This window comes from Mytilus galloprovincialis, chromosome 4 (assembly GCF_965363235.1).
Source record: "Mytilus galloprovincialis chromosome 4, xbMytGall1.hap1.1, whole genome shotgun sequence".
NCBI lineage: Eukaryota > Metazoa > Mollusca > Bivalvia > Mytilida > Mytilidae > Mytilus > Mytilus galloprovincialis.
In genome coordinates, this window is record NC_134841.1 from 89,851,051 (window position 1) to 89,871,294 (window position 20,244).

A 20,244-nucleotide genomic window follows, 5' to 3' on the forward strand; every position below is an offset into this window, starting at 1 on the left:
GACTCATTGTAATTGAAGACTTGAAGGTTTTATTGACAACATTAAAAGACCGCTATGTAGGACAAAGCAAAATTCGTAATTTTCATAATCATTAAAACCGGATCTGTCTGTCTGTTTTTTTAGTCTTGTATTGTACTTAGACTTGTGACTTCGGTGATATTTTTATGACTAGATTGAAATATAGTGACAGTGCAGTATTATGCTTTAAATACTAGTACTGCTTAAATCGACACTAAGGACCATCTTGACCCTGTTTTACGGTATTATTTAATGATTCTTTTATTGTTGAAGACCTTCCAGCAACTTTGACCAAATGAATGATCATAAGTATATTTTTTTATGCATTGACTTTGTGTGCGATTAGGTTTCGTGCACATTTACTCCATATTCCTTTATTTTCTGTAAAAGGGTCTGAACATGACTTAATGCAAGTTTAACCCATCAATGGAAATGGTCAGATGGCAATACATTATTGCTTTTTTTTCAAATTATTTGATACCGGAAAATTGGTGACCTTACTTTAATTTAAACCATGTCAGCTATCTAGTTTTATCAACCAAAAGAAGCCAGTTGTGAATTCTTTGATGTCAAATTCAATTCTCCATGCAGAAACAACCATTTTTTCTGTGTCTTGTATATTCTTAAAATATTTTCTCGCACAAAATCTGGACATCGGTGGGCATGCAGAATTGCAAAACCACACGTTTACAAATAAAAATCAACACTCAGACTATTGTCATAAAGTAGGACAATAAATGAGCAAAAGACAAACCCGGGACACAGAAGTTCAAATAGCAGACCATCAACTCTGAAAACTAAAAGTAAAAAAGAAACATGGATCACGAAAAACATGCAGGGGCGACACCAGGGAGTAAAAGCACGGTATATAGAGAGCATCCGAGCTACACACGAACATATTGTTAGATGTCTAAAGTTGAGGGAGTATCATCACAAGTTTTCGGAGGGAATTTTGAATCGACCCTGTTTTTTTCCACCGGAATAAATGGCATGGGGTATTGATGTAAAACATCGGGACATCATCTATAGCAGATCATGATCTTAAAGCTCACTCGGTTCTTATAGGAATGTCGAGTGTGTGTAAAAAACACACGTCCTTTAAACGTAAGAAATATGTTATAAATCAAGAAATCAAGCTTCCCAATTATGTCAGTTTTATAGACATTTTTCATGTAATCAGATTTTTTAAAACAAATTATGATGTGTCCCTCCATAAAATAAGACATATAAGTATCTGCGTTTGGCAGTCTTATTTTATGAAACAAAGATGGACCAATTCGTTCATGCTATCTTTAAGACTGAAAGAGGTTTCATGAAGCACTTGGCAGATCCAGCAACATAAATTGTTTGAAAAGACACGTAAGTTACTTCATCTTTAGTTGAAATTCCAAAAAACAATCATTATCCAGAATTTCCTCTTTTGGAACGTATCGAGTTCTCAAAAGAATTACCAATACCTAGTGCCTTTGTAGAACGATTTAAGTAATGTGACTTACACACAAAAGCAACGCTGCTTTAGGCTTTTTTTTTCTGCAGGGTAGCTACATATTTGTCATATGGGTAGTCCAGGTGCTCATCAATATTTGGTTCTAATGAGATTGATGTTGGAATAAGTATTCAAAGACTCATTCAGTTTTTAATTCTAATTTGTATCAACGACTTCAAAGCTTAACTCATTCAAAAAGATCTTTGATTTTCACCGTTTAGCCAATTGCTTGGAATAAAATTTTTGACTAATCAGTGTTTTGAAGTTGTGTTTCCAACTGATGTACGTACTAAGGCTCATGTTATTTCGAGCTTTGGGTAACATTTCGCACATAATTTAGGTACAGACTGTTCTTTATAGCATAGATCTTTATAGTAGCGAGGTAGCGAGGTATTTTTCGATTGAACTAATTTGTAACTGCGAATAGCCTGAAGAATTACAGATGTTTACAGATGAAAAGGTTGAGATTTGTTTTCCCCGTTTAATTATTCCCCGATTAAAACCGGTCTGAAAAGTCTGCGACAGATAGTGTCCGAGATGATAGCAGTACATTTGTATTTGTTTTGGTTGTGATTTTGAACAGTGGTTTTCTTTCATAAGTTGTTTAAAAGGGTTAGGAATAAAGCTTTGTGCAAAAGCGACGAATACCCACGACTTTGAATAAATGCTATATGGCTGAAGGACAATAAAGTATATAGTGCGAAGTGTAGGTACTGTACAATGACGACGTACCGCATGTCTTATATACGCCGAGGAGCAGAGTTGAAGGAACAGTCACCGAGCTACGGGAAGGACTATATAGAAAACAATGTATCTATTATCACTTGTGATTGTAACCATATGGTGTCGCAGTTCACATGCAGTTGTAGTTTAATTTTGAAATTATCAATACCCCCCAACTTGGCAGCAATATGCCAACTTTACCTGCATATGGGATATATATTTATCAACTTATTCAGTATTCAAGAGCTTGCAGTTCCGGTACTCAGACATTGCAAAAAGGTCACTGGCCAGTGTCTGAGTAGAACATTGATGAACCAGGTGTATGTCAAAGAACGTCTCGTTCTCTCTCTAAAAATAAATACTGTTAATCGGAAGATATCAAGGCCTTGTTGATAAATATTCCGTGCCGACTTCACAAATTATACACGATGGTCTTGAAGTATAGATTCCCGGCACTGACGTTGGTTATGGTCTTTATTATGTGTTATAGTTTTCTTTTAATTCATTGTCTTTGTGAATATAACTTTTACTGTTCAGTTCGTTTTTGGTGATATCCATTTGACGTAACGCTGTACATTCTGTCGTTGTGTTATTGTTCTGTGATAATTTTTGTATTTTTGTCTTTCTTTTTTGCTAATGTGCTTTGTGTATATGCATTTTTGTGTTTCTTGATACATATGACGTGGACGTCCCGACATTGTGTTATTGTGCTGTTGTAGATTTTTATATTCTTGTTTTTCGTTTTTGCTAGCGTGATTTGTCTCTGTGTCTTTTTGTGCTTCTTTGTTATGTGTTTGTTTGTTTTTGTAGTGATTAAGACTATAACACAATGTACCCCTTTTTTCTTACCTATTACGTCTGTTTGTTTTGTTCACACGTCGTTGTCAATGTAATGGAATTTGATGTGACTGTCATACAAGTGAGAGGTTTAACTAGCTATGAAACGGCCAGGTTTAATCCACAATTTTTAATATAAGAAAATGCCTATTCCAAGTCAGAAGTATGACAATTGTTATCCATTCGATTGATGTGTTTGAGCTTTTGGTTTTGACATTTGGTTGGGGACTTTCCGTTTTGAATTTTCCTCGGGGTTCAGTATTTTTGTGATTTTACTTTTTGTCGAATCCAGTATTCTCCTGATTACGGAGAGGTATTGCAAGCATAAGGAGGATTGTTAGTCTATTGGTATATTTTTTTACATAACATTTTTCTGAACAGTCTAATTGTTCCAAATTTCTCTGAATACTTATATTTTGGTATAATCACAAGGTCATCTCTTCCTAATAAAGACTTCGACTTCTTATGATATTTTGAGACTGAATCCACCGGAGGTGTACGTATTGGTATTGATTGCAGTATTTGGGAAAGAGATTGTTTGCATGATACGGGTTATGTTCTTCTCATGTTTTTTATGCTGGTATGATACTAAATCCCAAAACGGAAGCAACTGTCCTTGATTTTCATATGATGAAGACATAATCTTTCAACAACATTTTTTTTTATTTTTCTTTGAATAGTTACATTTGTAATCTATTCTGACATTGTACTTTTTACTTTACTTTAGTTTTACTGTGCGTTTTTCTGTGGATTTTAATTCTACATCGGCTAGAGCTAGTCGAGGTAAAGGGGAGGGTTGAAATCTCCAAAAAACATATCTAACCCTGCTGCTTCTTTTGCGCCGGTCCCAAGTAAAGAACCTCTGACCTTTGTTAGTCCAGGCACATATAAATAAATCATATAGATATACTGTTTCCATGTTAGTCTTGTATTTTTGTTTAATTCTAGTTTATTCAAAATCAAGAATGAAAATAGAGATGATATACCAAAGAGCCAAAAACAGCCATAGTCAACAAATAGGTCTTCAACACAGCGAGAAATCCACACATTCGGAGGCGAGCTTCGGCTGTCCCCTTAATGAGAATGTAGGCTTCGGTCCACTTTCACTGAACTAGTACACGTTTTTGTGTAAAGGGCCAGCTGATGTGCTGGATTTTCTCGTTGTGTTACAGATCCATTGGATGGCCTACGCGGGCAATTTTCTGCTCTTTGGTCGGGTGGTTGATTCTTTGACACATTAGCATTAGTTGTAACGTCGGCTTTTTGAATTGATGTTATCACTGTTGGTTCCAGCTAGGACATATACTTGGTATTTCCAACCTTCTACAAATTTTTCATGAAGAACTTGCTTTAAATTTTTAGACAGGCTTATATTTCTTAGTACAAATTGGTCATACCAATAATTTCCATAACCACATTCAATTAAAATATCTTTTATATATAATAACCATTTAGAATGGTACACATCACCTTCATTCAGTTTATGCAACATATCATACAATGTTCGAGATATTTTCTCTTTTTTGCCATTTAAAATTCACTGCCAAAAACCAACCATTCTAGCTTTAATACATATAGACATGGGTGTTCTACCAAGTTCGCCATATACAATATAGTTTGGTGTACATTTTTTAACCTTTAATATATACTTGCAAAATTCTAAATGCAAAGACTCAATAGTGGCATTATTTTCATAACCCCATACTTCTTCACCATATAATAAAATAGGTGCCACCATTGCATCACAATATCTATTGGCAAACTAAGCTTTCTCGCTTTATATAAAACATAGAACATAGCTTTCAGGGCCGTAACTAGGGTTCGAATTCAGGGGAGGCAGGGATTTTTGGGCCGCCGATTGAGCATCCTTGGGATAGGGGGCGCAGCCCTCCACCGATTTTTTCCTCTCAGTCATTGACGAAAAATTACCCGTTTCCCTTCGATTTTCTTACTTTAAGAAACATCAGTATTGCTTGAACCTGGAAGCAACTTTTATGCAAAAACAAGGCTAGCTCCGTCTTGAAGGCTGTACTTTGACCTATAATTGTTAACATTAAATACATTGTGACCGTGGATTTTTTCCCAAATGATATGGCTAAAATTACCCGTTTTCCTTCGATTTCCTTACTTTAAGAAAGATCAGTTTTGCTGGATCCTTGGGGCAATTTTCATGCAAACAATTATTATCTGTGTTTTCTGTATTTAAAGATATTTTTTTTTAGAAACTGGTTTGCAACATTATAAAACATTTTGTTTTTTTTAAAACGCAAGATACTTTTTTTTTATGGAGGATCTTGAATTTCAATATTGTTGAAAGCTGAACAGACATGTATATAAACTACAACCAGGGACTTTCTATACTAGTCTAGTATATATACTTAGTATAGAAAGTCCCTGCTACAACGAATGGGAGTGTTTACCTACTAATGCATTGACCATAATGTTGTCTTACGATCGGGAAACTTAAAAAAACGATCCAACAGCTGATTCAGCCGGTAACGAATTTCCGATATCCTAAAAAATTCACAATACAAAAGGAACTTCCTCTGCTTAAATAATTGAGCCCCAAAATAAATGTGAATAGTTACGTTTTTTTCAAAATTATCGAAAGCAAAGTTTCATGTGTTCTAATACGAATACTGATCCCTCAATACTGAATAACAGACGGACGGCCACACGAGAAAAAAAAAGAATAAAACAAATACTGAAACGATCAAAAATCCGAAAAATGACAGAAATATCACGTATCATGATAACACTGTTAAAACTGTTAACTTGTGTTGTTTATAATATAAATTCAAGTTCTTCGTGTACATATTGTCAATACTTTATTTTTTTTACTTCAAAAAAAAAAAAAAAAAAATTGGTGTAGAAAATTCAGGGCAGGCAGTTGCCTTCCCTGTCTCATAGGTAGTTACGGCCCTGGCTTTTCTAGCTTGTTGTACAAGTCTAGCCTTATTTTTGTGAAAAGTACCTTTTCTAGAAAAAACTGTACCCAAATATAGAAAATCATCTAACACAGCTATTGGTTTATTGTTATAGAAAAATTGAGTGTTTTCACATAGTCTGTTTTTTGAAAATATCGCAATATTGGTTTTTGGCTACATTAACACTAAGCTTCTATGTTCTCTGCTTCTGCTTCTGCTTCTGCCTGATAATGGCCACAATCAACGAGCTGATTATTAAGCCATGACTTAGGTGCGCATACAGACCCCCCACCCCCAACCCCCAATTCAATAATTTAGTTCAGCTTTGTCAGTGAGGCTTTAAAGGCCTCGACTGACGGTGCTGATACTACCCCAGGAGGGAGAGCGTTCCAATCCCTGATTGTTCTTGGGAAGAATGAGTATTTCCTGTAATCACTTCTGCTTGCAGGAATTTGGAAACTTTTGTCGTACATGTTCCTCGACAGTCGTGTTGGTTGCATAAGACGACCTTCCTTAGTTACAGCCACTTTGTCGTGTTCTATTTTGTAGAGCATAGTTAGCCTAGCGTCTTTTCGCCTTTTTTCCAGAGATGGCCATTCCAGGTGCTCAATCATTTTGCTGACACTTGAGTGATTATGGTGTTTGTTGGAAACGTATCTTGCTGCTCTTCTCTGGACCATTTCTAAACGATCTATTTCCGTTTTAAAGTATGGGTCCCATACTGGGCTTGCATACTCTATAATTGGTCTTGCGAGGCTTTTGTATGCATTTTCTTTTACTGAAGTAGCTCCTATGTTTAAATTTCTCTTAAGGAAGCCTATTGTCCTATTGGCTTTGTTACATATATTATTGATATGATCATTCCACTTCAGTTCGGATGTGAAGGTGCAACCAAGGTATTTAGCACTTTTGACAGGTTCCAGTTTGTGGCCATGCAATGTGTAAGATGTTGGAATGGTGTTGTTTTTGCGGCTGATGGTGAGAACCGTTGCATTTGTCCGGATGGAAGGACATTTTCCATTTGACTTCCCATGTTCCCAGTTTGTCGAGGTCGCTTTGAAGGTCATTTGAATCTTTGTCAGATGAGATGGTAAGATATGCTATTGTATCATCAGCAAATAGGCGGACAGTGGATTTGATCCCATCTGGCATGTCGTTGATGTATATGTGATGAGCACTCTCCATCCACTACCACTGCTTGCGTTCGATTGGATAGGAAGCTGGCTATCCATCTATTGGTTTTACCACTGATACCGTAATGTTCTAGTTTGTGTACTAGGAGACTGTGACCGACTTTATCAAATGCCTTTGAGAAATCCATTATAAGAACATCTGTCTGTTTACGTTTCACAATACAAATACATGGCATTTAAGGCAGATTGTAATTCAGTATCAGACTCAGCAAATATAACAGTATCATCAGCATAAAAAAACAAATACAATTTAAAGAAAACTTCAATATTATCATTATCAAATAATAAATGAGACATGTTACATATATGTTCCATATTCTGGATTTGCCTCTGGGTTATTGCACTTTGTTCTGTAAAAGATAGTTATCATAAAATCGGAGTTATTTTCGGTATTTGGTTTACTTTTACATTTCCCGCGGATTTTGTTCGGAACTATTCTTATAAAAATTTGATCTATTTTCGACATGAAAAAATCCGAAATAACTCAAAACTTTAAATTTAAACTGGAATTCTTGCTTAGCTCAATTAACCTAAGGATAGCCGAGACACAGTTGCCATTAAAAATGGGGGACCAAGAAGCCGAAAAACTTATTCACGCAATAAAATTAACTCAAAAGCTCAGAGGAAGTGTTACGAAAGTATTTACAGACCTATCAAATGGCCAAACATCAACGAAAGAAGAGGAAAAAGAAATGCTTGAAGATCTACAGAAGTCTTTGTTATCTATGAATGATAATTTGAGGTACAATTGAAACAAAATAATGTATGTTAGTTATACGTCCTTGGTTGTAGTGTCACGGAATAGAAGTTCCTTCATAATTTAAGTTCCAAATGGAAACAATATTCTGGAATATTATTTCCACTGGAGTAAATATTACAGGAAATGTTCCTCACGGAATAAATGGTATAGAAATTTATATTTGGTCCAACAGGAACAGGTATTATGACATTGTTTATAACAAAGTTTCCAGTGCAACTTCTGTTAGGTGGAACAAATATACATTGACAGTAGTTCAACTATGAGATACTCTGCTCCCTCAGGTAAAAAACCGGTTTGTATTGTTTTGATTGTCCTTAATTGACTTGGACAACAGGTATCTTCACAACTATAGGTGATTTATCTGAGTCAGTGAGTGGACACTATCAAAGTAATTCAGGTGTTTGTTTAATATTTATCCCACAAGGACACGGTGTGTCAGTGTAAGATCACCCTAATGGCCAGAGGACAGAGGGTGATCTAACACTGACACACCATTTCCGAATGGGATAACTATTTTAAATCCCAGCTGTTTTAGATTAGACGGAAAACCATTTAAAATTAATAAAATCTAGTTTAGAATGCCACACAACAATTATAATATACTTTATATATTACTGTATGATGTATACCCTTAATGACCCTCAAACACGATGAGTAGATATCAAATAATTGTCAACTCGCCCCACTTGCCAATCGGCCCACACTATATCGCCACTTTATAAAAAAATCGCCCCACTCTTGTTTACCGTCTCGCCCCACTTTTGAAAAAGTGTAAAATCAAATTGAACAATCAATCTAAAAACTCGCTTATTCATGTTATTAACGAAAAAGGTTTAAGCCCCACTGAATAAAGGTTTGACAACTCGCCCACTTATAAAAAGATCTTGCTTCCTTTAAGTATGTCAAATAACTATTAATTCGTATCCAGTCGTTCTGGTGTAGTGGTATGTGTCGTGGCTTGATATGCTGAAGGTCTTGAGTTCGAATCCCAACATATACACTGGATTTTTTCTACGTGAATTTTGACAGATAGTCTTTTCCGAATAATTAATTATAAGTTTTATAGTGGATTTGACATTCGCGCCAAAATGTTACAGAACAAAGGAAAGCATGCATAACAAAGAAACTCAAACTGGGGTGATCTGGCAGGGGTGATCCGGCTCAGATCACCCCTGTTAGAACAAAGGAGCTGGGATGTAATTATTGTTACACCTTCTGCAGATAGGAAAAAAAAAATGCCCATCAAAAACCAAGAAAGATTTTATCTTTCTTAAACACAAAATGCATTTAACTTTTATATATCTATTGGATGCTAGGCATTAAAACTTTCCAAACAGTACAGGTAAGTCAGTATGCATGGTATACAGAGTAGTTTTTGAGGTGAAAATACGGCCATATTTGTCCATTTGTAATGATAAACCTTAAGGTTCATGTGGACCCTTTTGCTGATATGGCCGTACTTTCACCTCAAAATTTACTCAGTGTACAGACAGATAAACCTGTGCATCTGAAAATTTTTTAAAGCATAGCATGCCCTAGATAAATTAAATTCAAATGCATTGCATGATTTAGAAAGTTCATACAATGTAACTTAACTGGATTGTACAGTGCACTTTTTTCATCTCTGCTGAAGATGATAGAATATACTAAGTTGGGAAAGAGGTTTGAGAACTTCCTCACAGGTAATAATTAAAGTGACCATATCAAGATAAATTCAAGTGTCTGTTTATTTATATTTTCATTCCATTTTAAACTACAAATGTATACCGACTTATTTAAATGCATTCAAATGGAATTTTATTTAATAATAGAATTTCTTTATATTGTTTTGAAAGGTTTAAGATTGTTTATGACCAACATTTAGAAAGTATTAACAAATTGATAGTTTTCCATATTTAGAACTGATGTGGGAGGCTGATATATATATGACACATGTATGATGTCAGCACGAGTCGACATGAAATACTTTTGCATATATCATGGATTCTAGATCTGCTGATGTTTATTTTAAAATGCTTTTTGTAGTGACCTGGAAAAGATCTCACAGAGTTTGCCATCTACAGTTCACCAGACTTCTAATAATATTAGTTTAGTATGTCTAGATCCAGCTACAGACAGAACACAACTGCCTAGTCAGTTAATACATGCACACAAGTGGACAAATAAGGTAAACAGTTCTAGTCTTGATATACTATATTGATACTTTGAAGGGGAACAAAATTGCCCAATTTTGAACCGCTTTATAATATAATGATATGTTGTAGGTAAACAGACTTGCCCAATATATAACCACTGTACTATTATTAGTTACATAGTGTGTTAGTGACCTAATATGATATATATGGGGTCAGTAAATTCCATATGGGGTGAGAGCTTTGCCCTATATATCATATTAGGTCACTAACACACTATGTAACAAATTTATCTAACCGACTATTTTTATTTGTTGAATTTAGACTACAGTTGTCTCATTTAATTTGCAAATATACCACAGATCTTCTTATTTTTATATTAAGGTCAAGTAATAGTAAATGAACGCCGTCTACCGGATTCTGTGAAATTTTGCGACGTTTTGTACGAATTACGTCCCTTTGACTAGATTTTGCATTGTTGCAACCGGCGACTTTCTGACAGGACAACGGTAAATATATGATGTAAAGTATGCAACTTCTAGGAGAATTAACTTGTTTGCTAAAATTGAAGATGAAGAAATACGCCAGGATTTTAAAAATGAATATGAAAAAAGTCATGAAGAAGATCTTCAAAATGAAAATCGCGAACTTGACGGGTATAAGGTGGTAGAACTTTGATACATATGTAGCTCGCTAAGCAATTTAAACAGTGTGCATTTCTTCCTAAGTTGTGATTAGAAAAAACAGTATGCTCTCTGAAGTATTCCATATGTACTTAGTACATGTATGTCAAAACTGTCCAAACAAAAACCCTATATTCACTGGAAATAGACATCGTTCGGCAGGAAATAAGCAGAAGGGGGTACAAGTTTTAGACATTAATCATAAACCTTGTATTGTACGGTTAGACTAGATATTCCCTATTTTGAAAATAATCACACCAGTCGGAACAAGTAAAAACCTTTTCAAATTTAAGAAAAGGAAATGAACCACATAAATATATACTGAGCATAAATTCTCTGCTGCGTGAGTCGTCAGTCAGTGAATGACGACAGATGACACAAAATGATTTTACATTTAAATTAATTAACCTTCGCCACGGTTGCAACAATCATTTAATATTTATAATGTTCTGGTTCTGTATATGCTTCGAGCATACCCTCGAATGCTTTTGGAGTCAGAACCATTTAGTAAACTTTAACGTTTCCATAGACTTGTATAAAATAAATTTTATACTGATAAAAAAAGTTGTCAGTTTGTATGCATGTTTTATTTGTTAACTTGCAGATGTATAAATAAACACACGACACTCTTTCAAGAATTTGTAGAATCATTGATAATGTTGTTTATATATGCGATGTTAAGCAGCAGTTTATGGACAGAACACGTTCTGTCATGATATAGTACTGAAAACAAGCTATTGCATGTTCCGCTGCTAAAGTTACCGGTTTTTCAAAAAGTGGCTAAATCATATATCGGAACGGAGAAAAAATGGAAACAGATGACATGCAAGATAGTCGACGAGATTACGAACGACAAAGTTCAACTTTCTCCCGGCCCATAAGAGCAAATATTAATAAAAATCAAAACCCTAACCACATGCACACCTTTAGTATTTGTACAAATGGACAGCAAAGTGAAGACTTCCTAGGATGAGGAGTTATGTGGAAAACTATATAGATATAGAAAGATATGTATATCCATAATGGGACGGAAGGTAGGACGGACAGATGGACAAGGGTAACACAATATCCCCCCCCCCCCACTTCCCACTTTCAGTTATAAAAAAATGTTGCTCCAATTTACTGAATTTTATCTTTGATTTATTAAATCAATCCTTCATGGGAATGATTTTTCTTTTTTTATGTTTTTAATATTTTTTACGTGTATGTACGTACAAAGTATTTTTGTCTAAATCAGTATTTGTCTTAAACATCTACATATTGATAATGAACATATTATTTTTTCAACATTTAATTTTCTTTAAAATACGTGTCCATATAAGAGAGTCTGATTGGGGTTTACGGAATACAGAATAACGGGCAAAAATTGCTGAATAAAGGAAAATAAAGAAAAGAGAATAATGGGGTGCTAAAATATAAAGAATAAAGAAAACTGGTAATAAAAAATAAACACTAATGATAACAATCTTGGCTCTAATGATGAAAAGAACCTATCAATTCAAAACACATAATCATCATGCATAATCAACATGAAGAATGTTGGAAAATATTAACATGATAATTGACGTTATGTAATAAAAATGACGACGTCAAGATTTTTGATTTTTATGCCCCACCTACGATAGTAGAGGGGCATTATGTTTTCTGGTCTGTGGCTACGTTCGTCCGTCCGTCCGTCTGTGGTTCCGTTCGTCCGTCCAGGTTAAAGTTTTTGGTCAAGGTAGTTTTTGATGAAGCTGAAGTCCAATCAACTTGAAACTTAGTACACTTGTTGCTTATGAGATGATCTTTCTAATTTTTAAGCCAAATTAGACTTTGACCCCAATTTCACGGTCCACTGAACATAGAAAATGAAAGTGGGAGTTTCAGGTTAAAGTTTTTGGTCAAGGTAGTTTTTGATGAAGCTGAAGTCCAATCAACTTGAAACTTAGTACACTTGTTGCTTATGATATGATCTTTCTAATTTTAATGCCAAATTAGATAATTACCCAATTTCACGGTCCATGGAACATGGAAAAGGATAGTGCGAGTGGGGCATCCGTGTACTTTGGACACATTCTTGTTTTTTGTCAAAATGTTGAGTTTGTGTCGCTTCTACAGGGAAAACGAAGTAGGTGACCATATTTTTTTTTAACATCATCTAATTTTTTAGACAAAGAGGAAGAACATATAAATTTTTATTAAAATTCTATGGAGTAGTTCACATGATTTATTCAGGAAACCGAAAATTGTTGAAAAATATTGATTTTTCTTATATATTCAATGTAATTTAGTACCCGATCGGACCATTTTAGAAATGGCTTTTTCTCGAAAAACGAAGTCGGTGACATGTACTTTTTTTTACATTTTCTGATGTATATTTTCAATATCTAATTGAGTTGTAAATTTTTAAAAATTCTATTGACTGGTCATTTACTGATCCTTGACCTTAAAGACTAAAGTGTTCAAGTGTTCAATTTTAAGAACCTACTTCCATTGGTCTAATGTCAACAACCTTGATATAACAATAAATAACAGAACTTTCAATACATATATTTAATCTCAAATAGTGCCAAAGTCATACTTCCACTACCAACCATGTATTGAAATAAGCCCTGCAGCCTCCCTTTTTACCTAATATGGAATATACACGGTCTCCACACAGACTCTTTTATCTTTTAACCAATCATATTCCTAGAAATGTACATGCATAGGACGTTATAACTTAAAGATAAAATGATATGCTGGAGGTCAACAGAAATGCCCAATTTTCAACCACTGGATACTGTGAATACTGATACTTTGTAGGTGAACAGAATTGTCGAATTTTCAACCTTTTATATTATTTTTGATATGTTGTACATAAACAGACGTGCCCAATTTTCAACCACTTTATAATATAATCATAAATTGTAGATTTTAACAGACTTTTTGAATTTTCAACCATATTATGATATACTGATATGTTTTACATAGGTGAACAGACTTTCAGATTATGCATGCCAAGCTTTACAACAAGCTACTCTAAGAAGAACCAATAAAAGTCAGGTGGGACCAGGCTTATCTACAAAACGACAGAGGCGCATGCCACCAGTGGCTCATAATATCCCAGCAAGGTATTTAATTTTATGTTAAGATTAATGATGCTATCTGCCTTTATGTATATTGAGTAGATCACTCGATGGCAACTGTGTAATTCCTGAAATAAAGATGCCAAAGTCTACATTATTCCAAAAATTCTGGTTGTTAAGTAATGTATTAGTTCAAGCATAGTTAAGATTTATCTTGTTATTGCTAAATCTGACATAAATAATTTTTTAGATGAGGACCAAGGCAATAGACCTTGAATTATGTTGTGTAAAGTTTAAATTTCCTAAACAGGTACTGCTGATCTAAAAAAAATATATGCCTTCCTTTTCCTATTTCATATAATTTTTTTCTATTATGAAAAAAGTTCCAATTCCAATGAAAGCTTTCATTTGGTGCAAAATTACTGAAGTATTTTACTGACTTTCATAGTCTCAGTTATGAGTAGAAACTATTTTGTGTAAAATATCTATGTATGTAATTATCGGGCCTTTATCTTGTACAATGTAGGTTTGGTAAATGTTTTATAACATTAGTCTCATAACACATTCGACATATTATTCAGTGATAATGAATTATATGAGTGTCAGTCACATTTATTGTGATCTTTTGTTAGTATAAATAGTTGGTCAGTTAGGAAAACAGATTCCTTGTGAATAACCATCCAGTTGACGTACCTTTGACTTCATTGCAGCAAAGTTCTCAAAAAGTGGTAGTTAGAAGTCCTGAGTCCTTCCCTCAAACATTTGAAGAGGGCTGACACAATTTTGGTATTTTGTAATAGATTTATTAGTGAGGACCAGGATATTTTCTTCAAGGACCACCGTTGAAGAACTCTGATGCAGCATATGAGCATTTTGAACTTTTTACTGACAATGAGATTTTTATAAAATGTCAGTTTTATGATTTTTCTATAATTCATTGTTTATCATATTCATGATATTCTGTCAAGGTATACCCTCATTTTGATTTGGTAATTTTGGGGGAAAAGATTACATTAAATGCAGTCAAAACCCTATGATACTGACTTGATATCTATATCTTTCAAAGATTATCACTACCTTTGATAGTTCCAACACAATAGTGCAGTGAAGGGATAATTATTTAGATCTTATCTGGTCATTGTCAACAATTGTTCAGTTGTGCTTAAGTTAGTTTGATAAGAACTACTTGTGATAGACCACTGATATTTTGTATCAGATCACATTACTTGTAGAACATATCACTTTGGCAACTATTTTGAAGCACTGCTCCCTAGGACATGGTCCTGTGACTGAATTAATTAGAAACTTTTAGTGTTGAGTTTTCCTGCTTAAGTCAGTTTTATAAGAACTACTTGTGATAGATCAATGAAATTTTGTATAAATAGCTAACATTACAATAAAGATTGAAGACTATATTGAGGCCCTGTTCCCTAGGATATTGTCCAGTGTTGAAGACTATATTGAGGCCCTGTTACCTAGGATATTGTCCAGTGTTGAAGACTATATTGAGGCCCTGTTCCCTAGGATATTGTCCAGTGTTGAAGACTATATTGAGGCCCTGTTCCCTGGATATTGTCCAGTGTTGAAGACTATATTGAGGCCCTGTTCCCTAGGATATTGTCCAGTGAATTTGAATCATTAAACACATTTTAATGTTTAGTTTTTCTGTTAAAGTAAGAAATGATTTTATGTCAAGTTTGAAATTGGTACCAATCAATTATTATTAAAACAGTTATGCCCTGTAGAAATAATAATCTATACTATTGAACGAGAAGACCTCATTTCGTGTGTCGCTTCTTTTCCTTTCAGAATAAATTAATCATCATGCCTCTGTGTCCTATAGGTACAATGCATTGTGGCATTTATCATCCTTGCTTATGATTATTCAGTTTGAGTTATTTTGGGAGATTTGGCGGGTGTGCATTTATTTCCGTCATTGGACGGAATTTAAGTCATAGACAAGACTTCCATTTAGGACTGTTTTTAAAATTACACAGTATTTGGAGACCAAACAATGCTTTCGTGTGTTCCTGTATACTGGGATCATACATATATACTATAGATAAAAGTGTATTTGCTATTTAGAAAGTCTATATAATATATCAGCGACTGTCGTTGATAGTAAACTTGGAATTGATAGTAAATAGCAAATACACTTTATTTATAAAATATGCATGTTTATAGTACATGTATACAGAAAAACACGAACATAATTGAAATTATCAGAAAACAAACAATAAAGAACTTTGAAAACCTCAGGGAGGGCTTAAAACATTGGTCTCTCCCTAAGTACCTATGACTTGATACCTTTCCTGAAATTCTCCAGTCATAAAATCTTTTACTCAAATTCATCCAACAACAGTTTACATACTTTCAACCAAGCTCTAAAAGCCTGCGATTTTGCGGGTGTGTTCTAGTTGTATTGAATTTTGCATTGCTAGGCTCTTATGTGTATGATTTTTGGTAGATTTTTATAATATTTATGTTACAGGTTTATGTCAGCAATGTCTTAATTAGACAAATTCGAAAAATAATGCTAATCTATTATTTTTGAAGGAGTTATGCCCTTTGGAAATATTGATTATATGATATATATTGAATTGTAAGTGCTCTCCTGTGTATAATTCTTGCCTGACTTTTGAAGAATTTATATTATAGCTATATATCAGCTATATCTTTGACAGTTTTGAATACAAAGGCAGATAAAATATTTGTATGAGTTATGGCCCTTCAACGATATTTATGAATTGTTTCAAACAACAAGAAAACAATATTTTTTATAAATTATTTAATCTTAGATAAATAAAATATATGTAATGCAGGGGATGTTGGAACTATGTTCTGTTATTCTGATTTTTTTTACTGATAGGTGATCCATACCTCTGTGTCAACAGTTTATCAGTAATGAATATTGTATGAATCTGGTTTAACTACAAATGTACAATCATGAGCAAAGGACAATAACTCCAACTCAAATTTGTAATTTGCGTATTAGAATACAATTAGATTTTTTATTTTAAACTTCCCTTAATCATGTAAATTGCAAAATGAATGCAATATTTACCATTTACTGCTTACAAGGACTTAAAGGAGCACTAGCTCTCAAATTCATGTTCACCGATTTAATTGAAAAAGTCTCATATTTTATTTATAACAATGAAAAATATTTATCCAAACTATTAAAAGTCTGAAAAATATAATAAACAAGGCACGAGCATGAAAATACATAGCTTCATTTCGTGTGTATTTTAGTCCAGACGCCATCTAATTAATTATCGAGTTGACCTCAAAAGTCATGCCATGACCATATAAGCGATGTAAACATAAATATAGATATAAATAGATAAAGCAAACATGTGCTGTTGGATTATTCTAGGTCTATTCAATTTTATTTTATTGATGAAAAATAAATGTTTATCATGTTTTTACCGGTTTAAGAATTATTTTTTTGTGGATTGTATCACTCATTCAAATGATTTACCTTTGTTTCACTTTCAATGTTGACATTCTTTTCTTTAAAATAACTTCACACATACAAATTAAATCACGTGTTATCAATCTCAAGCTAAGGGGTTAAATTGAAGTTCACATGAATACGGGTTCAATGAGGTCGAATTATTCACTTGCAAGTGAATAATTCAAAATCAATGTTTTTTTAGCTTATTTTGACAAAATTAAACCATACTGGCTGCTAAAAGCTAATTATTGTTTCACTATTTGCATTGCATTATTGATTGAGCAAATGAAAAAAGATATTAGATTTTTTATACATCTCTTAGCTGGTGCCATTTAGAGGGAGTAAAGGGATTTTTATAATTTTTTCTCGCCCGCACAAAGAAAGTTAAAGTAAACAAGACATAGAGATAACAATCAGGCGGTGGCAAAGATACTGCTTAAACTATTTGCTTAAAGTCTTATATATCAGAAATGCATGATACCTTGTGAACAAATACCTTTATATGAAGAAAACTTCCTTGAAAACTTAAAAGCTGTTATTGCCAATAACTAGAAATGATTTATTGGTGTTAGTTTGGACCACAATTAAGGCAAAGATCCAATTCAAAATTTTCAGTTCTTTCTCAACTTCTATGACCACATTTATTTAGATATGTTAAATATTAACTCACAATCCAAATTCAGAGCTGTATCAAGAAGTGTCTATACATGCCCGAACTGTTCAGGGTTTGACCTCTGCTGTTCTTCCAAGCTGTGCTGTGGGAGCATTTATTTATAAAAGAGTTGCACTGGTTTACCAGAGTTCAATCAGCATAAATGATGTCATCAAACAATGGGTTCTTACTGTGACAGGAAAAGTGCATGAATTTGAAAAATGTCTATCATTGGGGGCATTGTCACTTCCCTTCCCATGTTGAGCAAGTAGTTGAAATAATATGATACTATTGTTCAGAATACCGTAGGAGTTTACTGATTTGTATCTAGGGTTGATGTCAGTGTGTGACGTAGCCTTAGCACCTCTGATATTATGAAGTAAATGTTGAGTAGTATTGTTGTGTTGTTTCTGTATAAGGATAGTAGAGTTAGCCTTGACAACTATATTGCCAGTCTGCACTGTTGCTCCGGACAACTATATTGCTAGTCTGTACCGTTAGCCACTTGTCAGATCAGATGCACCAGACTATATATAATAGAGACAAGTTTCAATTTTAAGTTTTTCCCAATTAAAAGATGAAAAAGTTTTTGGCGCAGATGGTTTTGCATGAATTATTTGGCAAATTAAATTCTTATAATTGAGAGACAACACTGCTGATACCATAGAATTGAGAGACAACACTGCTGATATCATAGAAAGTGTGATTAAGTTCCTACAGAACAAGCATTATTTCTAGTTTATTTTAGATATTGACGATCCCAAAAACACTTCATGAACTTTAAATTAAAGTGCAGGAATAAATTAAAAAAAATAAATCCTATGTAGTCATTGTAATGGCTATGAATCATTTTGATATTGGTAAAAAAATCCTAATTTGAAACTGTAGTTGAAAAAGGAGCTCTTTTAGGGCCTCACAAAATGTTGAGGGGAATATTTATTTACCCCTGTCCGTCCTGATTAGGATAAATTGTGTGTCTGGCTATCTGCTCCCACAGTTTTGGAGGTACAACTTTTAAAGGATGATCATACACATAATGAAGGTGTGCATGGCCACAGGGTTTTGATTACTTTTAAATATTCTGAAAATGACAGGTAGTTGGTCTTGGACATTACTATACGACCGCAAAAATTTTGATTTTTCATCATATATTGCTATCACGTTGGCGTCGTCGTCTGCGTCGTCGTCGTCTGAATACTTTTAGTTTTCGCACTCTAACTTTAGTAAAAGTGAATAGAAATCTATGAAATTTTAACACAAGGTTTATGACCACAAAAGGAAGGTTGGGATTGATTTTGGGAGTTTTGATCCCAACATTTTAGGAATTAGGGGCCAAAAAGGGCCCAAATAAGCATTTTCTTGGTTTTCGCACAATAACTTAAGTTTAAGTTAATAGAAATCTATGAAATTTTGACGGAAGGTTTATGACCACAAAAGGAAGGTTGGGATTGATTTTGGGAGTTTTGGTTCTAACAGTTTAGGAATTAGGGGCCAAAAAAGGGCCCAAATAAGCATTATTCTTGGTTTTCGCACAATAACTTTAGTTTAAGTAAATAGAAATCAATGAAATTTAAACACAAGGTTTATGACCACAAAAGGAAGGTTGGTATTGATTTTGGGAGTTGAGGTCTGAACAGTTTAGGAATTAGGGGCCAAAAAGGGGCCCAAGTAAGCATTATTCTTGGTTTTCGCACCATAACTTTAGTTTAAGTAAATAGAAATCTATGAAATTTAAACACAAGGTTTATGACCATAAAAGGAAGGTTGGGTTTGATTTTGGGAGTTTTGGTCCCAACAGTTTAGGAATAAGGGGCCCAAAGGGTCCAAAATTGAACTTAGTTTGATTTCATCAAAAATTGAATAATTGGGGTTCTTTGATATGCCGAATCTAACTGTGTATGTAGATTCTTAATTTTTGGTCCCGTTTTCAAATTGGTCTACATTAAGGTCCAAAGGGTCCAAAATTAAACATAGTTTGATTTTGACAAAAATTGAATCCTTGGGGTTCTTTGATATGCTGAATCTAAAAATGTACTTAGATTTTTGATTATTGGCCCACTTTTCAAGTTGGTCCAAATCGGGTCCAAATTAAACTTTGTTTGATTTCATCAAAAATTGAATTATTGAGGTTCTTTGATATGCCAAATCTTACTGTGTATGTAGATTCTTAATTTTTAGTCCTGTTTTCAAATTGGTCTACATTAAAGTCCAAATGGTCCAAAATTAAACTAAGTTTGATTTTAACAAAAATTGAATTCTTGAGCTTTTTTGATATGCTGAATCTAAACATGTACTTAGATTTTTGATTATGGGCCCAGTTTTCAAG

General features: G+C 33.8%; 1 protein-coding gene across 2 annotated transcripts in view; it reads left to right on the forward strand.

Moving 5' to 3' along the window:
• Nucleotides 1–7,684: 7,684 nt before the first annotated feature.
• The window catches only part of LOC143073347 (mediator of RNA polymerase II transcription subunit 27-like), a 37,957-nt gene continuing 25,397 nt past the window's right edge, over nucleotides 7,685–20,244 (forward strand). The window contains exons 1-3 of one of the 2 annotated variants that reach the window (XM_076248811.1): nucleotides 7,685–7,926; nucleotides 9,970–10,111; nucleotides 13,715–13,854. In XM_076248811.1, the coding sequence (XP_076104926.1) occupies nucleotides 7,748–7,926; nucleotides 9,970–10,111; nucleotides 13,715–13,854 (461 nt within the window). In that variant the 5' untranslated portion in view covers nucleotides 7,685–7,747. The remainder of the gene's footprint in view (nucleotides 7,927–9,969; nucleotides 10,112–13,714; nucleotides 13,855–20,244) is intronic. The other variant, XM_076248810.1, reaches the window with a different exon arrangement.